The following is a 12,873-nucleotide window of genomic DNA, read 5'->3' as shown; positions in this document are numbered from 1 at the left end:
TTAGTGCTACCTTGTGGAGAACATGACATCTGGTGGTAGAAGCTTGAAACTACAGATGTATGCAAAGTAGCTGTAAGAACCACTTGCTAGAAGTTATATTAATGTTTTACTAAATGTTAGTGCATAATCTATGGGAGGTTCCTATAATCCCCATAGGTTGAATTGAATTGCTATATTCTAACTAAGGGGAGCCATGGAGGTGCAGTGGGTAGCACTGCTGCCTTACAGTAAGGAGACTGTGGGTTCGCTTCCCGGGTCCTCCCTGCGTGGAGTTTGCATGTTCTCCCTGTGTCTGCGTGGGTTTCCTCCCACAGTCCAAAGACATGCAGGTTAGGTGCATTGGCGATCCTAAATTGTCCCTAGTGTGTGCTTGGTGTGTCTGTGTGTGCCCTGCGGTGGGCTGGCACCCTGCCTGGGGTTTGTTTCCTGCCTTGCTCCCTGTGTTGGCTGGGATTGGCTCCAGCAGACCCCCGTGACCCTGTGTTAGTTTGTATTAAAATAGTTAATGAAAATTCAAAGCAAACAATCCGCACAAGAATAAAGAAAAAAATTGTTACACACATAGAATAAAATGCAAAAAAAAGGAAAAATGTATCTTCCCTAAACTTTTCTTGTAAAACTTTAGTTGTTTCTATATTCAAAGATTCTTAACTTCTTCTTCTGTACGCTTTAAACATACGGTGCCACACTTTCAATTAAGTGCTTTGTCTTACATGTTACTTGACACACAAAACACGCACACACAGGTGCAAGCACGCAAAGACACGGTTTAAAACCGTGTGCCCTCTACACCTTACACATGGCAAGGCTGATCACTAACTGAGAATAATGAAATAATATCCATCCATCCATTATCCAACCCGTTATATCCTAAGGATATTGTAACTATTTCTAGCTTCTCTGACTAAACATTATTCTCAGTTAGTGATCAGCCTTGCCATGTGTAAGGTGTAGAGGGCACACGGTTTTAAACCGTGTCTTTCGTGCCTTGCGTACCTCGTGTGCGTGTTTTGTGTGTCAAGTAACATGTAAGACAAAGCACTTAATTGAAAGTGTGGCACCGTATGTTTAAAGCGTACAGAAGAAGAAGTTAAGAATCTTTGAATATAGAAACAACTAAAGTTTTACAAGAAAAGTTTAGGGAAGATACATTTTTCCTTTTTTTTGCATTTTATTCTATGTGTGTAACAATTTTTTTCTTTATTCTTGTGTGGATTGTTTGCTTTGAATTTTCATTAAATATTTTAAAACAAACTTTTGGACTGAGAGATTTCTTTCGGCACGCGTTTTACCTGTGCTGGAACTCGACAGCTACAGTAGCATTTTGTGGAAAAGGTGGGAGCAACGACTAGTTGAGTTTTTCTTTAAAAAACTGGAATTGGTTTCCCCTCAACTTTCTTGTATACTCAAATATGGGGATGGATATTTGAGGAGTAAACCTCAAGACGATGATTATATTTTTATATTATGTACATTAAAGAACCGTCAACAACAAATCAAATCAAATGAATGATATATTAAACAATTATTATAAAAGCAAAATCGAATAAATTGGACTCTGCTGCTGCATAAACAAAAAAGCTAAAGTACCACTTCCTGCTAACGGAAAGAGCCCAAAAGTCGATAGAAATCTAAGTGTTTGTACCTAATTTGTACCTAATACTTGTAAGTGAAAGCGTCCTCAAGTTATCGTGTTTACACACACACATGCACACACACACAGATATAATTCTAAAAAAGATATTTTCGGACTCAGGGAGGTCTAAAACGTTGAGATTCATCAAAATCCCAATAAGGAATTTTTGGAGGATTCCAATACTTTGCCTACACTTCGTATATGAGAAAGTAAGAAAGACTTTTTTTTTTATTTAACTACTATAGTTAAAATAAGTATATTTTCATAGCTTAAACATTCTCCATACTGAAGTAGAATTTTAATAATATTTTAATGTTTAAAGAACCTTGTTTTAAACAAGACTAGTGAAAGTCAAGATAAATAATATCAGCATATGAGACGATTTATCTGAACTTTCAGAAAGCATTTGATAAGGTGCCACATGAGAGGGTGGGCATCAAACTCAAAGAAGTGGCCGTTCAGGGTGTGGTGTGAAGAGATGGGTAGAGAATTGGCTCAGAAACAGGAAGCAGAAGGTGACAGTGAGAGGACCCTCATCAGAATTGGCAGATGTTAAGAGTGGTGACCAGCAGGGGGCAGTGTGGGGGCCGCTGCTATTTTTAATAAATATAAATGATTTAGATAGGAATATAAGTAACAAGCTGGTTAAGTTTGCAGATGATACCAAGATAGGTGGATTAGCAGATAATTTGGAATCCGTTATATATCATCACAGAAGGACTTGGACAGCAGACAGGCTTGGGCAGATTTGTGGACGATGAAATTTAATGTCAGTAAATGTAAAGAATTACACATAGGAAGTCAAAATGTGAGGTTAGGACACACAATGGGCAGTCGGAAAATCAAGAGTCCACCTCATGAAAAGGACTGAGGAGTCATAGTGGACTCTAAGCTATCGGCTTCCAGACAGTGTTCAGAAGCCATTAAGAAGGCTAACAGACTGTCAGGTTATATAGCGCCTTGACGTGTGGAGTACAAGTCACAGGAGGTTCTGCTCAAGCTTTATAACACACTGGTGAGGACTCATCTGGAGTCCTGTGTGCAGTTTGGGTCTCCAGGCTACAAAAAGGACATAACAGCACAAGAAAAGGTGTAGACATTATGGTGCCCTGAAATGGGGGGGACTGTGTAGAAAAAGTGCTGTGTGACCAAAATGTCTGCAAATCCTTTTAAATGAAAGTCTGCAATGCACACTTTAATAACGATGTCTGAATTGTTGGATTTGAAATTGTAAACTGTGGAGCAGAAGGGGGAAATCAAGGAAAAAGGCAATGCCTGCAGCACCCCCTAGCGGCACCCACGGAACCCAACATGGCTGTGCCGAACTAAAACTCCCATGAAGCCCTGAGGGAAACCAAGGCACCACTACAACCCAGGGGCACTGCGACCTAGTACTCCAGGGGAGATAAAGCTCCTTGTATATTCTCTCCCATGGTCCTTCCATTAAGCAGGCATCCTGCCCGAGCATATTATATATATTACAAACATTACGGTGCCCTGAAATGGGGGGACCGTGTAGAAAACATGTTGTGACTGAAATGTCTGTAAAACCCCTTAAAAGAAAGTCTGCAATGTGCATGATGTCTGAATTGTTGGATTTGTAATTGTAAACTTTGGAGCAAAGGGGGAAATCAAGGAAAATGGGGTCTGTGTCCCAAACATTATGGAGGGCACTGTAGCTCCTTAACAGAGAGTTAAGCTAACTTATACCAGGCAGCACATGGACGGCAGTTCATTAAATCGTTAAATGCAGTGTGGTATTCCATATTCTTGACTTCAGCGTGAGCTTTCAACGTGACCGACATGTAGCATGTGACCACTGCATTGTTGCATTAGGCCCATTGGTGAAGAGGCCCCCTGCCATCATGAGCCCTTGGATGAGCACCCAAAATGCCCAAATGTTGGGCTGGCCCCAGCTGGGGTGTTCAGGTCAGGTTAGGTTGGGGAGCAGGCACTGGTACAGCGCATTGCCACACCCACCATATGAAAAAAATAGCTTGGGATCCTGGTTGGCAACCCTACAGGTAGACTTGCGGTCCACTCCCACCTTCCAGAACTGACCTTCTATCTGCCACAGCCAGGTATTACGTTGGTGTCCCCTTGGCCTGGTCCAGCTGCTCGGGTTTCCCAACAATGAGGGTCCTGTGAGTTGGATCACCCGCAGGGAATTTTGCCACATGGCCGTAGTGCGGTAACTGACGTTCCTTCACAATGCAGGTCATGTGCCTCATTTGGGACTCCGTGAGCAACACAAAGTCAGACCAGTGGGACCCAAGGATTCTCTGAAGACACACAGTACCAAAGGAGTCCAGTCTTCATCTCAGTTAACTGGATAGCAATCATGTCTCAAAAACAGGAAGCACCAGGACTCTAAAGACTTGGACACTCACAAGCCCAGACACTCAGACCCATCACTCAGTCTCTCGAGACCCCCGATCAGAGCCTCCATTGACTCCGCGAAGATCACAGCATCATCAGCAAAGTCAAGATCCGTGAATCTTTCTTCACCAACAGATGCCCCAGAGCCACTGGACCCCACAACCTTGCCCAACACCCAGTCCATACAAGCATTGAACAGAATAGAAGCAGAACACACCACTGACGAACCCCAGAATTAACTGGAAAAAACACAGAGGTCCTGCCTCCACTCTGCACAGCACTCACAGTACCAGTGTACAGAACGGCCATGATATCTAGAAACCTCGAGGGGATCCCACAGAGTCTCAGGATGTCCCACATAGCAGCTCAATCAACTGAGTCGAACACTTTACAAAATTCAACAAAGGCTGCAAAGAAACTCTGCAGATATTCACATTTGTGCTCCATGAAAACCCTCAGTGCCAGGATGCGGTCGTTGATCTACTTCTTAGGAGTAAAACCAGACTGCTCTGGTCGCTGGTAGGTGAGCAAGTGATCACGGATCCTATTGAGGACCACCCTAGTGAGGACCTTACCCAGCACTGAGTGCAGAATTACCCCGTAGTTGCCCCAATCCAAGCGATCACCCTTCCCTTTCCCGATGGGGATGACAAGTCCTGTTTCCCAGTCAGTTGGAATGATGCCAGTCTCCCAAATGGAAGCAAAGATTGCTTGCAATACCAGCCTTACCATCAGCCTGGAGAAGTTCACCCCAGGATACCACAGACCCCTGCAGTCTTCCCTCCCCTCACCTGGTTCACCACCTGTGCCACCTCAGTGAGATTGGGTGGTCCACAGCTAATTGGAGGATGTGTGTTGATGTCCTTAATTCTGCCAGACGGAGAGGGAGACAGGAACTATTTTGGTATTTTGCCAAAATACGGGCAAGAACTCGTCACGGAGTAGTCAAAAATACTCAAAGGACAAAACAAAAATCAAAACGTAATAAAAAAATAAAAAATAAAAAAAAAATCAAAACCCTAACTCTTTGTGTTTATCTTCATCAATTCGGATGACTTAGGAAGTGCACGATGTGACCACCGTCAAGATGGTCACCTCACGCAGACTGCATTTCCAAAACAAAATGGCAAAGATAATTCAACCGAGTTTAATAAATTCTGAATGGAAAAAATGCTAAAAGACCTGGAGATTTATATGTTTTTAAACCTAATATGAATCTGAAAATGACCATCAATAATACAAAATACACAAGATAATATACAAAAGTCAAAAAACGAATATATTATGAACCCAAATCATCACCGTCCAGACGTCATTGTCATTTGTTGTAGATAATACATTGATATCAAATGCAATGAGCACACTGTTTTAAAACAAGAAAATATTACACACCATTGTTTTTTTGACGTACACTTCCTCTCCTCTGGAAAGTCCAAAATCCGCAATTTTGGCCATCAGGTTTTCACCAACCAGTACGTTTCTGGCAGCCAGATCTCGGTGGATGAACTGATTAAAGAAAGAAGGAAAAGGTCAATGCATTTAAGGAAGATTGCAGTGGGAGGCCATGTAGGACATTCTTCACCTTGACTGTGGGGCGCTAAATTGAAGGGAATGCACATCGATAAACACCCCTCCCCAATTGACCCCAAGAGTTTATTTATCACACTTAGTCTTTTGGATCTACAAAGGCCAAACACATAACCCTTCATCTCGAATTAGTCTAGAAAGTGTGTAACCCACCACAACACACTACCAGTACTAACAACAGCAACTGGTGACCCACCGGAGACAGCTCATGACCCAGAGGTTGAAAAACACTCCCTAAAAGATTAGATCACATTTTTCATTGTCATTTGTCACTGACAGGGTAACGATGAGGAGGACAGTCACACTCTCTGCCTGGAATTGTCCTCCCTAAGGCGGCCACAAGTTCTACTACTTAGCCAAAGGAGATCTCCACTAGGCAGCTGCACATCTGGCTGTCTTAACTCTTTCTGTTCAGGGGCTCCCTCTCTGTCCGGGCTGTGCGGACCACCAGTTATATTCACCCAGGCCTTAAGGGATTAAAGATGTCACCATTGAGGTACTGCTCATGGCAGTGCTCCCACTCTCTCTTTCTCTAGCCACACTACTTGTGATGGCAGAAGAAGGATAGGAACATGGCCATCATTTTTACAAAAGCACAAAATGAAACTTCTATCAACCAGCATCCGGCCTGTCTCAGCAGGGCTGCAAGTGCCATCGGTGATGCCAAGTTAGTCAGTAAGCTGGACTTCTTGTCTTGTCCTTTCACATCTATCTATCTATTATATACTGCCTTTCATATCTATCATTTGTTACATAGTGCCTTTCATGTGTATCTAACTATTATATAGTGCCTTTCACATGGAACTATTCACCTAAATGCCAAAAAAAGGGACTCTGCTCTGTTGGGACCTTGAGCAAGGCCCTTAACCAGCAATTGCTGAGCGCTTTGAGTAGTGAGAAAAGCGCTATATAAATGCAAAGAATTATTATTATTATTATTATCTGTCATTATTTATATAGTGCCTTTCATGTCTATCTATTCACCTATCTATCTATTATATAGTGCCTTTCTCATCTATCTATAATATACTGCCTTTCATATCTATCATTTATTACATAGTACCTTTCTTGTGTATCTAACTATTAAATAGTGCCTTTCACATGGAACTATTTATCTATCTGTCATTATTTATGTAGTGACTTTCATATCTATCTATTGATCTATCTATTATATAATGCCTTTCTCATCTATCTATCTATCTATTATATAGTGCCTTTCACATCTATCTTTTATATACTGCCTTTCATATCTATCATTTGTTACATAGTGCCTTTCATGTGTATCTAACTATTATATAGTGTCTTTCACATGGAACTATTCACCTATCTGTCATTATTTATATAGTGCCTTTCACATCTATCTATTCACCTATCATTAGTTATAAAGTGTCTTTCACATCTATCTTTTGATCTATCTATTATATAGTGTCTTCCACATCTATCTATTATATAATGCCTTTCTCATCTTTCTATCTGACTATCTATTATATAGTGCCTTTCTCATCTATCTATCTATTATATACTGCCTTTCATATCTATCATTTGTTACATAGTGCCTTTCACATGGAACTTTTCACCTGTCATTATTTATATAATGCCTTTCACATCTATTCATCTATTAATTAATCATTAGTTATACAGTGTCTTTCACATCTGTCTATTAATCTATCTATTATATAGTGCCTTTCTCATCTATCTATCTATCTATCTATCTATCTATCAATCATATACTGCCTTTCCAATCCATCTATCTGTCATTAGTTATAGTGCCTTTCACATCTATCTCTTTATCTATCATTTGTTATATAGCACCTTTCTTATCTGTCTATCGGCCCACACTGCTTTTTTCAGTCTCTGAGCACAGTATACAGCAAAATGATGCAACAATTGATTTTGGCCGAGTAAAGCCATTGTCACGTTACACAAGTTCTAGTCAGAGGTGATGTCAAACTTGATGAGTGCAGTTGCTGATCTCGTTGCCTGACTATGTCAGATTACATGGCTTTAATTTGCCGGGTATGTCAAATCACAAGACTGTTTCAGCACTGTTTACCATTTCTAGAGTATCACAGGTTTGCCCCTTTTTCTGCCAGCCAATAACACGCTGCAGGTAGTGGGGGTTCATTCTACTAAATTCGGTTTTCTTTTTCTCTCTGTCATGATATGTGAAACACCAGACATCAGCATGACAAGCCTCACTTCTGTTTACAAGGTCCAGATGCTTTACATGACTTATTTCTCCGTGCTGGCTGCGTTATATGAATTGTACCTCTGTGTTGAGCCCTCATTGGTGGTCAGCTCTCACACTAACCCACACACATGCCCACCCCTTTGACTTAAAGGAATGTTCAACCTAAAAATAATGTTTTAGTTTGTGATGATGGCCAAGGTAAAATTTTTAATGGTGCACTTTTGTGGAGAACGGACTTAACAAAGGTTCTAATAGAGCAGGACTCCCAAAATGCATGAGTTTTATACGCTGTGATCATATGACTGGCTAACTTGATGTGTGGATTATCTGACACAAGTAAGCCGGGGGGTTTCTCAGGGACCTTTTTGAATTTTGTATGCTGTTGTATGCTGACTATTAAAGATGAGGCTGAAAAGTTTTCCTCGGCCATCACTATTATAAAGTGCATGGGGTGAGTAACATATACAAAAAATATGTTGGTGGGGCGAGCTGCCGACAGGCTGGACTGAGTTGTTGGGAATGTCAGACTATACGACTGCCCTCGACTTTTTAACCCTTAAACTGCCGGAACTGGGTATAGTCGGTTGCCAGCAAGCCGGAGCCGAGTTTATTCTGTGACGTATATTCATTGATCTGCACAACCGGCTAAAGTTGGTTCCCAGTGCAATTTGCCAGCACGCCGGAGCTGATCAGTCCGTGCCATACATTCGTTGAGCAGCCAGCCCATGGCCACTGGCGCCACCTAGCGAATCAGCATCACTGCCCGTGGGATTGAGCTGCTGCACTAGACTCGCCTGCTGGCATCAACGTTGGCCTCTGTGTGTTTGTGTGCAGCCAGTTTAAGCCCAGTTGGCTCAGTGATTGACTGAATTTTATCAATGGCGTCACAGTTGCACCTTGTACATAGAATAATTGATTGTTCCAGTAGTTTTTTGTTTTAGAGTTTTTACAGTTCATTGGCAGTGTGTAAAATGATCAGTGTTGCAGTAATTGTGATGCTGTTTGCATGAAAAAAAAACTGTGTTCCATTAAAATTTCGCTTTTTCTTTGTGAATTGTGACCTTCACTTAAAAAGTACAGCAAAAAAGTATTTGGCTTCCAGGGGTGCATTAACTCCCCCAAGTATGTGGCTGTTTAAGGGTTAAGATTTTATGTAAATGAAGTCTGTGACTGAAGATGGCTTGCAAAAATCATCAAATGTGACGGGTCCTTAAGGAAGAGAACTGAAGTAAAATGACCCGTCTGTCGTCCAGCTCTTTTCAGATAATGCCAGTCCTCTTCTCAGCCCTCCATCTCCCCAGATTCGCTCACCTGCTTTTCACTGAGGTACTGCATTCCCGTAGCCACGTCTGCAGCAAACTGCAACAACTGCTGGGACGTCAGGGTGGAGGCCGTGCCGTGCTCCTTTGCGAATGCCGGGTCCGTCTCTAACACTCTGCTCTTTCTCAGAAAGTCCAGAAGGTTTCCGAAGGGGGCGAACTCGATGGCAATGTAGAGATAACCTACATAGAGAAGAGAGATGGGTTAGGCGGGACAATGAATGGAAAACTGACAGCTCAGGTTCTACAGAAAAGTCTATTCTTAAAGTTGACGATTTGCATATATTCAACATATATATACTCGGCAAAAAAAGAAACGTCCCTTTTTCAGGACTGTGTATTTCAACAATCATGTTTTAAAAATCCAAATAACTTAACAGATCTTCATTGTAAAGGGTTTAAACAATGTTTTCCATGCATGTTCAATTAACCATAATCAATTAATTAACACGCACCTGTGGAATGGTCGTTAAGACCTTAACAGCTTACAGAAAGTAGGCATTTAAGGTCACAGTTCTAAAAACGCAGGACACTAAAGAGACTTGTCTACCGACTGTGAAAAACACCCAAAGAAAGATGCCCAGGGTCCCTGCTCATCTATCTGCGTGAACGTGCATTAGGCATGCTGCAGGGAGGCATGAGGACTGCTGATGTGGCTAGGACAATAAACTGCCATGTCCGCACTGTGAGACGCCTAAGACAGCGCTACAGGGAGACAGGAAGGACAGCTGATCATCCTCGCAGTGGAAGACCACGTGTAACAACACCTGCACAGGATCGGTACATCCGAATATCACACCTGCGTGACAGGTACAGGATGGCCACAACAACTGCCCGAGTCACACCAGGAACACACAATCCCTCCATCAGTGCTCAGACTGTCCGCAATAGGCTGAGAGAGGCTGGACTGAGGGCTTGTAGGCCTGTTGTAAGGCAGGTCCTTACCAGACATCACCAGCAACAACGCCGCCTATGGGCACAAACCCACCTTCGCTGGACCAGACAGGAGTGGCAAAAAGTGCTCTTCACTGATGAGTCACGGTTTTGTCTCACCAGGGGTGATGGACGGATTCTTGTTTATCGTCGAAGGAATGAGCGTTACACCGAGGCCTGTACCCTGGAGCAGGATCGATTTGGATCGATGGCTAGGGCCATTCCCCCCAGAAATGTCCAGAAACTTGCAGGTGCCTTGGTGGAAGAGTGGGGTAACATCTCACAGCAAGAACTGACAGATCTGGTCCAGTCCATGAGGAGGAGATGCACTGCAGTACTTCAAGCAGCTGGTGGCCACACCAGAGACTGACTGGTACTTTTGATTTTGAGCCTCCCTTCATTCAGGGACACATTGTGAAACATTTTTAGTTTATGTCTTATGGTGTTGACTCTTTTAGTGTTCATACAAATATTTACACATTAAGTTTACTGAAAGTAAAAACAGTTGAAAGTCAGAGGACGTTTCTTTTTTTTGCTGAGTATATATCTATTCAAAGAGCGTATCTTCTGCTGCTATGCACCTAAAATCTGGAATAGCCTGCCAATAGGAATTCGCCAGGCTGATACAGTGGAGCACTTTAAAACACTGCTGAAAACACATTACTGTAACATGGCCTTCTCCTAACTTCAATTTAACTTAATTTAACTTAATCCTGATACTCTGGATGTTCAACTCATTATAATAACTATTCATGGTGGCTCTATAATCCGTACTGACCCCTACTCTCTTTTTCTGTTTCTTTTTCCGGTTTCTTTGTGGTGGTGGCCTGCGCGACCTCCACCTACTCAAAGCTTCGTGATGCTCCAACAATGATGGATGGATTAAAAGGCAGAACTCTACGTGACCATCATCATCAAGTCCTTCCGTGAGAACCCTAAATCCAAAGAGGACTGTTTCATTTATGTGACGTAGAATGCCCAGAGGGGACTGGGTGGTCTCATGAAGTTTTTTTTTTGTTTTTTCTGTCCACCCTGGCCATTGAACCTTACTCTTATTCTATGTTAATTAATGTTGATTTATTTTGTTTTCTTACTGTGTCTTTTATTTTTCTATCCTTTATTATGTAAAGCACTTTGAGCTATGAGTATAAAAATGTGCTATATAAATAAATGTTGTTGTTGTTGTTATATATGAAAATAAACATCATATCCTGGTGCACGCTGAACCAGTAAGGGTTACAGTTAGTCTTAGACCAGGAAGGAGTTCATTGAGAAAGGCCACAAGTACTTTTAGCAGAGAACACAACGACCCGACTGCCCCTTCACTTGCTTTGTTTTAAATTTCTGTGAGTCAATGACGTTGTGTTCTTTGAATGAGCAGCGAAATTTTGTTTTAGGAACACAAGTGCGGGCTCTTCTGCCTGAAATTACCGATTAAACAAGTCTTTCTAAGCATTCAAGGCTTAATTATGGGAACACTATAGGCAAGCTTTCATATTAGCGCATATACATATAGGTTAAAGGTGCATTTATGTTTATACAGTCATGGCCGAAATTACTGACACCCCTGGAATTTTCCCAGAAAAATGCACCATTTCTCCCAGAAAATGGTTGCAATTCCAAATGTTTTGGTATTCACATGTTTATTTTCTTTATGTGCATTGGAACAACAAAAAAACAGAGAAAAAAAAAAGCCAAATCAAGTCAAGTCAAGTCAAGTAGAGCTTTATTGTCATCCTAACAATATACTTACAGTACACAGTAGGACGAAATATCATCCTCCAGAGTCAAAAGGTGCAATACACAAGATATATATATATATATATATATAACTATGATAAAAAAAAAGGAAAAAATATACAGTGTTATGTAATGTTATGTAATCCAGAGAGAGTAAGGAGTAAAGAGTCCAGTGTGGAGGAGGGCAGCATGGTGTTCAGGAGCCGGACTGCTTGAGGAAAGAAACTATTGCACAATCTAGCAGACCTGCTCCTGATGCTGCAGAGTCGTCTTCCAGATGGAAGAGGACTAAACAGTTGGTGGGAGGGGTGATGGGGATCAGCCATGATGCTAGTGACTTTATGAAGGCAGCGTGAGGTGTAGATCTCCTGCAGACTGGGTAGTGAACTGCCAATAAAGCGCTCAGTGGTCCGCACAATCCTCTGAAGGGCTTTGCGGTTGGAGACATAGCAGTTTCCATACCAGACTGTGATGCAGCTGGTCAGGACGCTCTCTATGGTGCCTCTGTAGAAGGTGGTAAGTATGGGTTTGGGGAGGTGCACCTTCAAATCTGACATCATTTTACACAAAACTCAAAAACCGGGCTGGACAAAATTATTGGTACCCTCAACTTAATATTTGGTTGCACGCCCTTTGGAAAAAATAACTGAAATCCAGCGCTTCCTATAACCATCACCAAGCTTGTGACTCCTCGCAACTGGAATTTCCGACCACTCTTCTTTTGCAAACTGCTCAAGGTCTCTCAGATTTGAAGGGCGCCTTCTCCCAACAGCAATTTTGAGATCTGTCCATAAGTGTTGTGAAGGACAGCCGGGTCTTATGCCCGGCAGGGATGCCTCTGTTGCTTATGTTCCGGGGGAGCCGCCATGGGAAGTCCAATACCTCCCCCGGGACGCTTGGTGGCAGCCTCCCTGGCCGACGGTGACTCCCCAACAGCCCGCAGGGCTCCATGGGAGATGGAGTCCTCCACAGCTTGGTTGGGGCCCGGCGTGGCCGCTAGGGGGAGCTGCCTGCTTCCCACAGCCTGGCTGGATGAGCTTTCAGCCCCACCCGGAAGTGTAATTAGGACCAGGTGGTTAATCACCTGG

The 12,873-nt window shown here is 42.5% G+C and overlaps 1 protein-coding gene across 2 annotated transcripts in view; it reads right to left on the bottom strand.

Moving 5' to 3' along the window:
* The window catches only part of tie1 (tyrosine kinase with immunoglobulin-like and EGF-like domains 1), a 197,828-nt gene that overhangs the window by 41,860 nt on the left and 143,095 nt on the right, over positions 1-12,873 (bottom strand). For both annotated transcript variants that reach the window (XM_039736139.1, XM_039736140.1), the window contains 2 exons: positions 9,105-9,295; positions 5,408-5,521 (listed from right to left, as the gene is read on the bottom strand). In XM_039736139.1, coding sequence (XP_039592073.1) covers positions 5,408-5,521; positions 9,105-9,295 — 305 coding nt within the window. The remainder of the gene's footprint in view (positions 1-5,407; positions 5,522-9,104; positions 9,296-12,873) is intronic.

Source organism: Polypterus senegalus, chromosome 14, assembly GCF_016835505.1.
Source record: "Polypterus senegalus isolate Bchr_013 chromosome 14, ASM1683550v1, whole genome shotgun sequence".
Lineage (NCBI taxonomy): Eukaryota > Metazoa > Chordata > Cladistia > Polypteriformes > Polypteridae > Polypterus > Polypterus senegalus.
The sequence above is the reverse complement of the archived record's forward strand: the minus strand, read 5'-3'. Positions and strand labels throughout refer to the sequence as shown.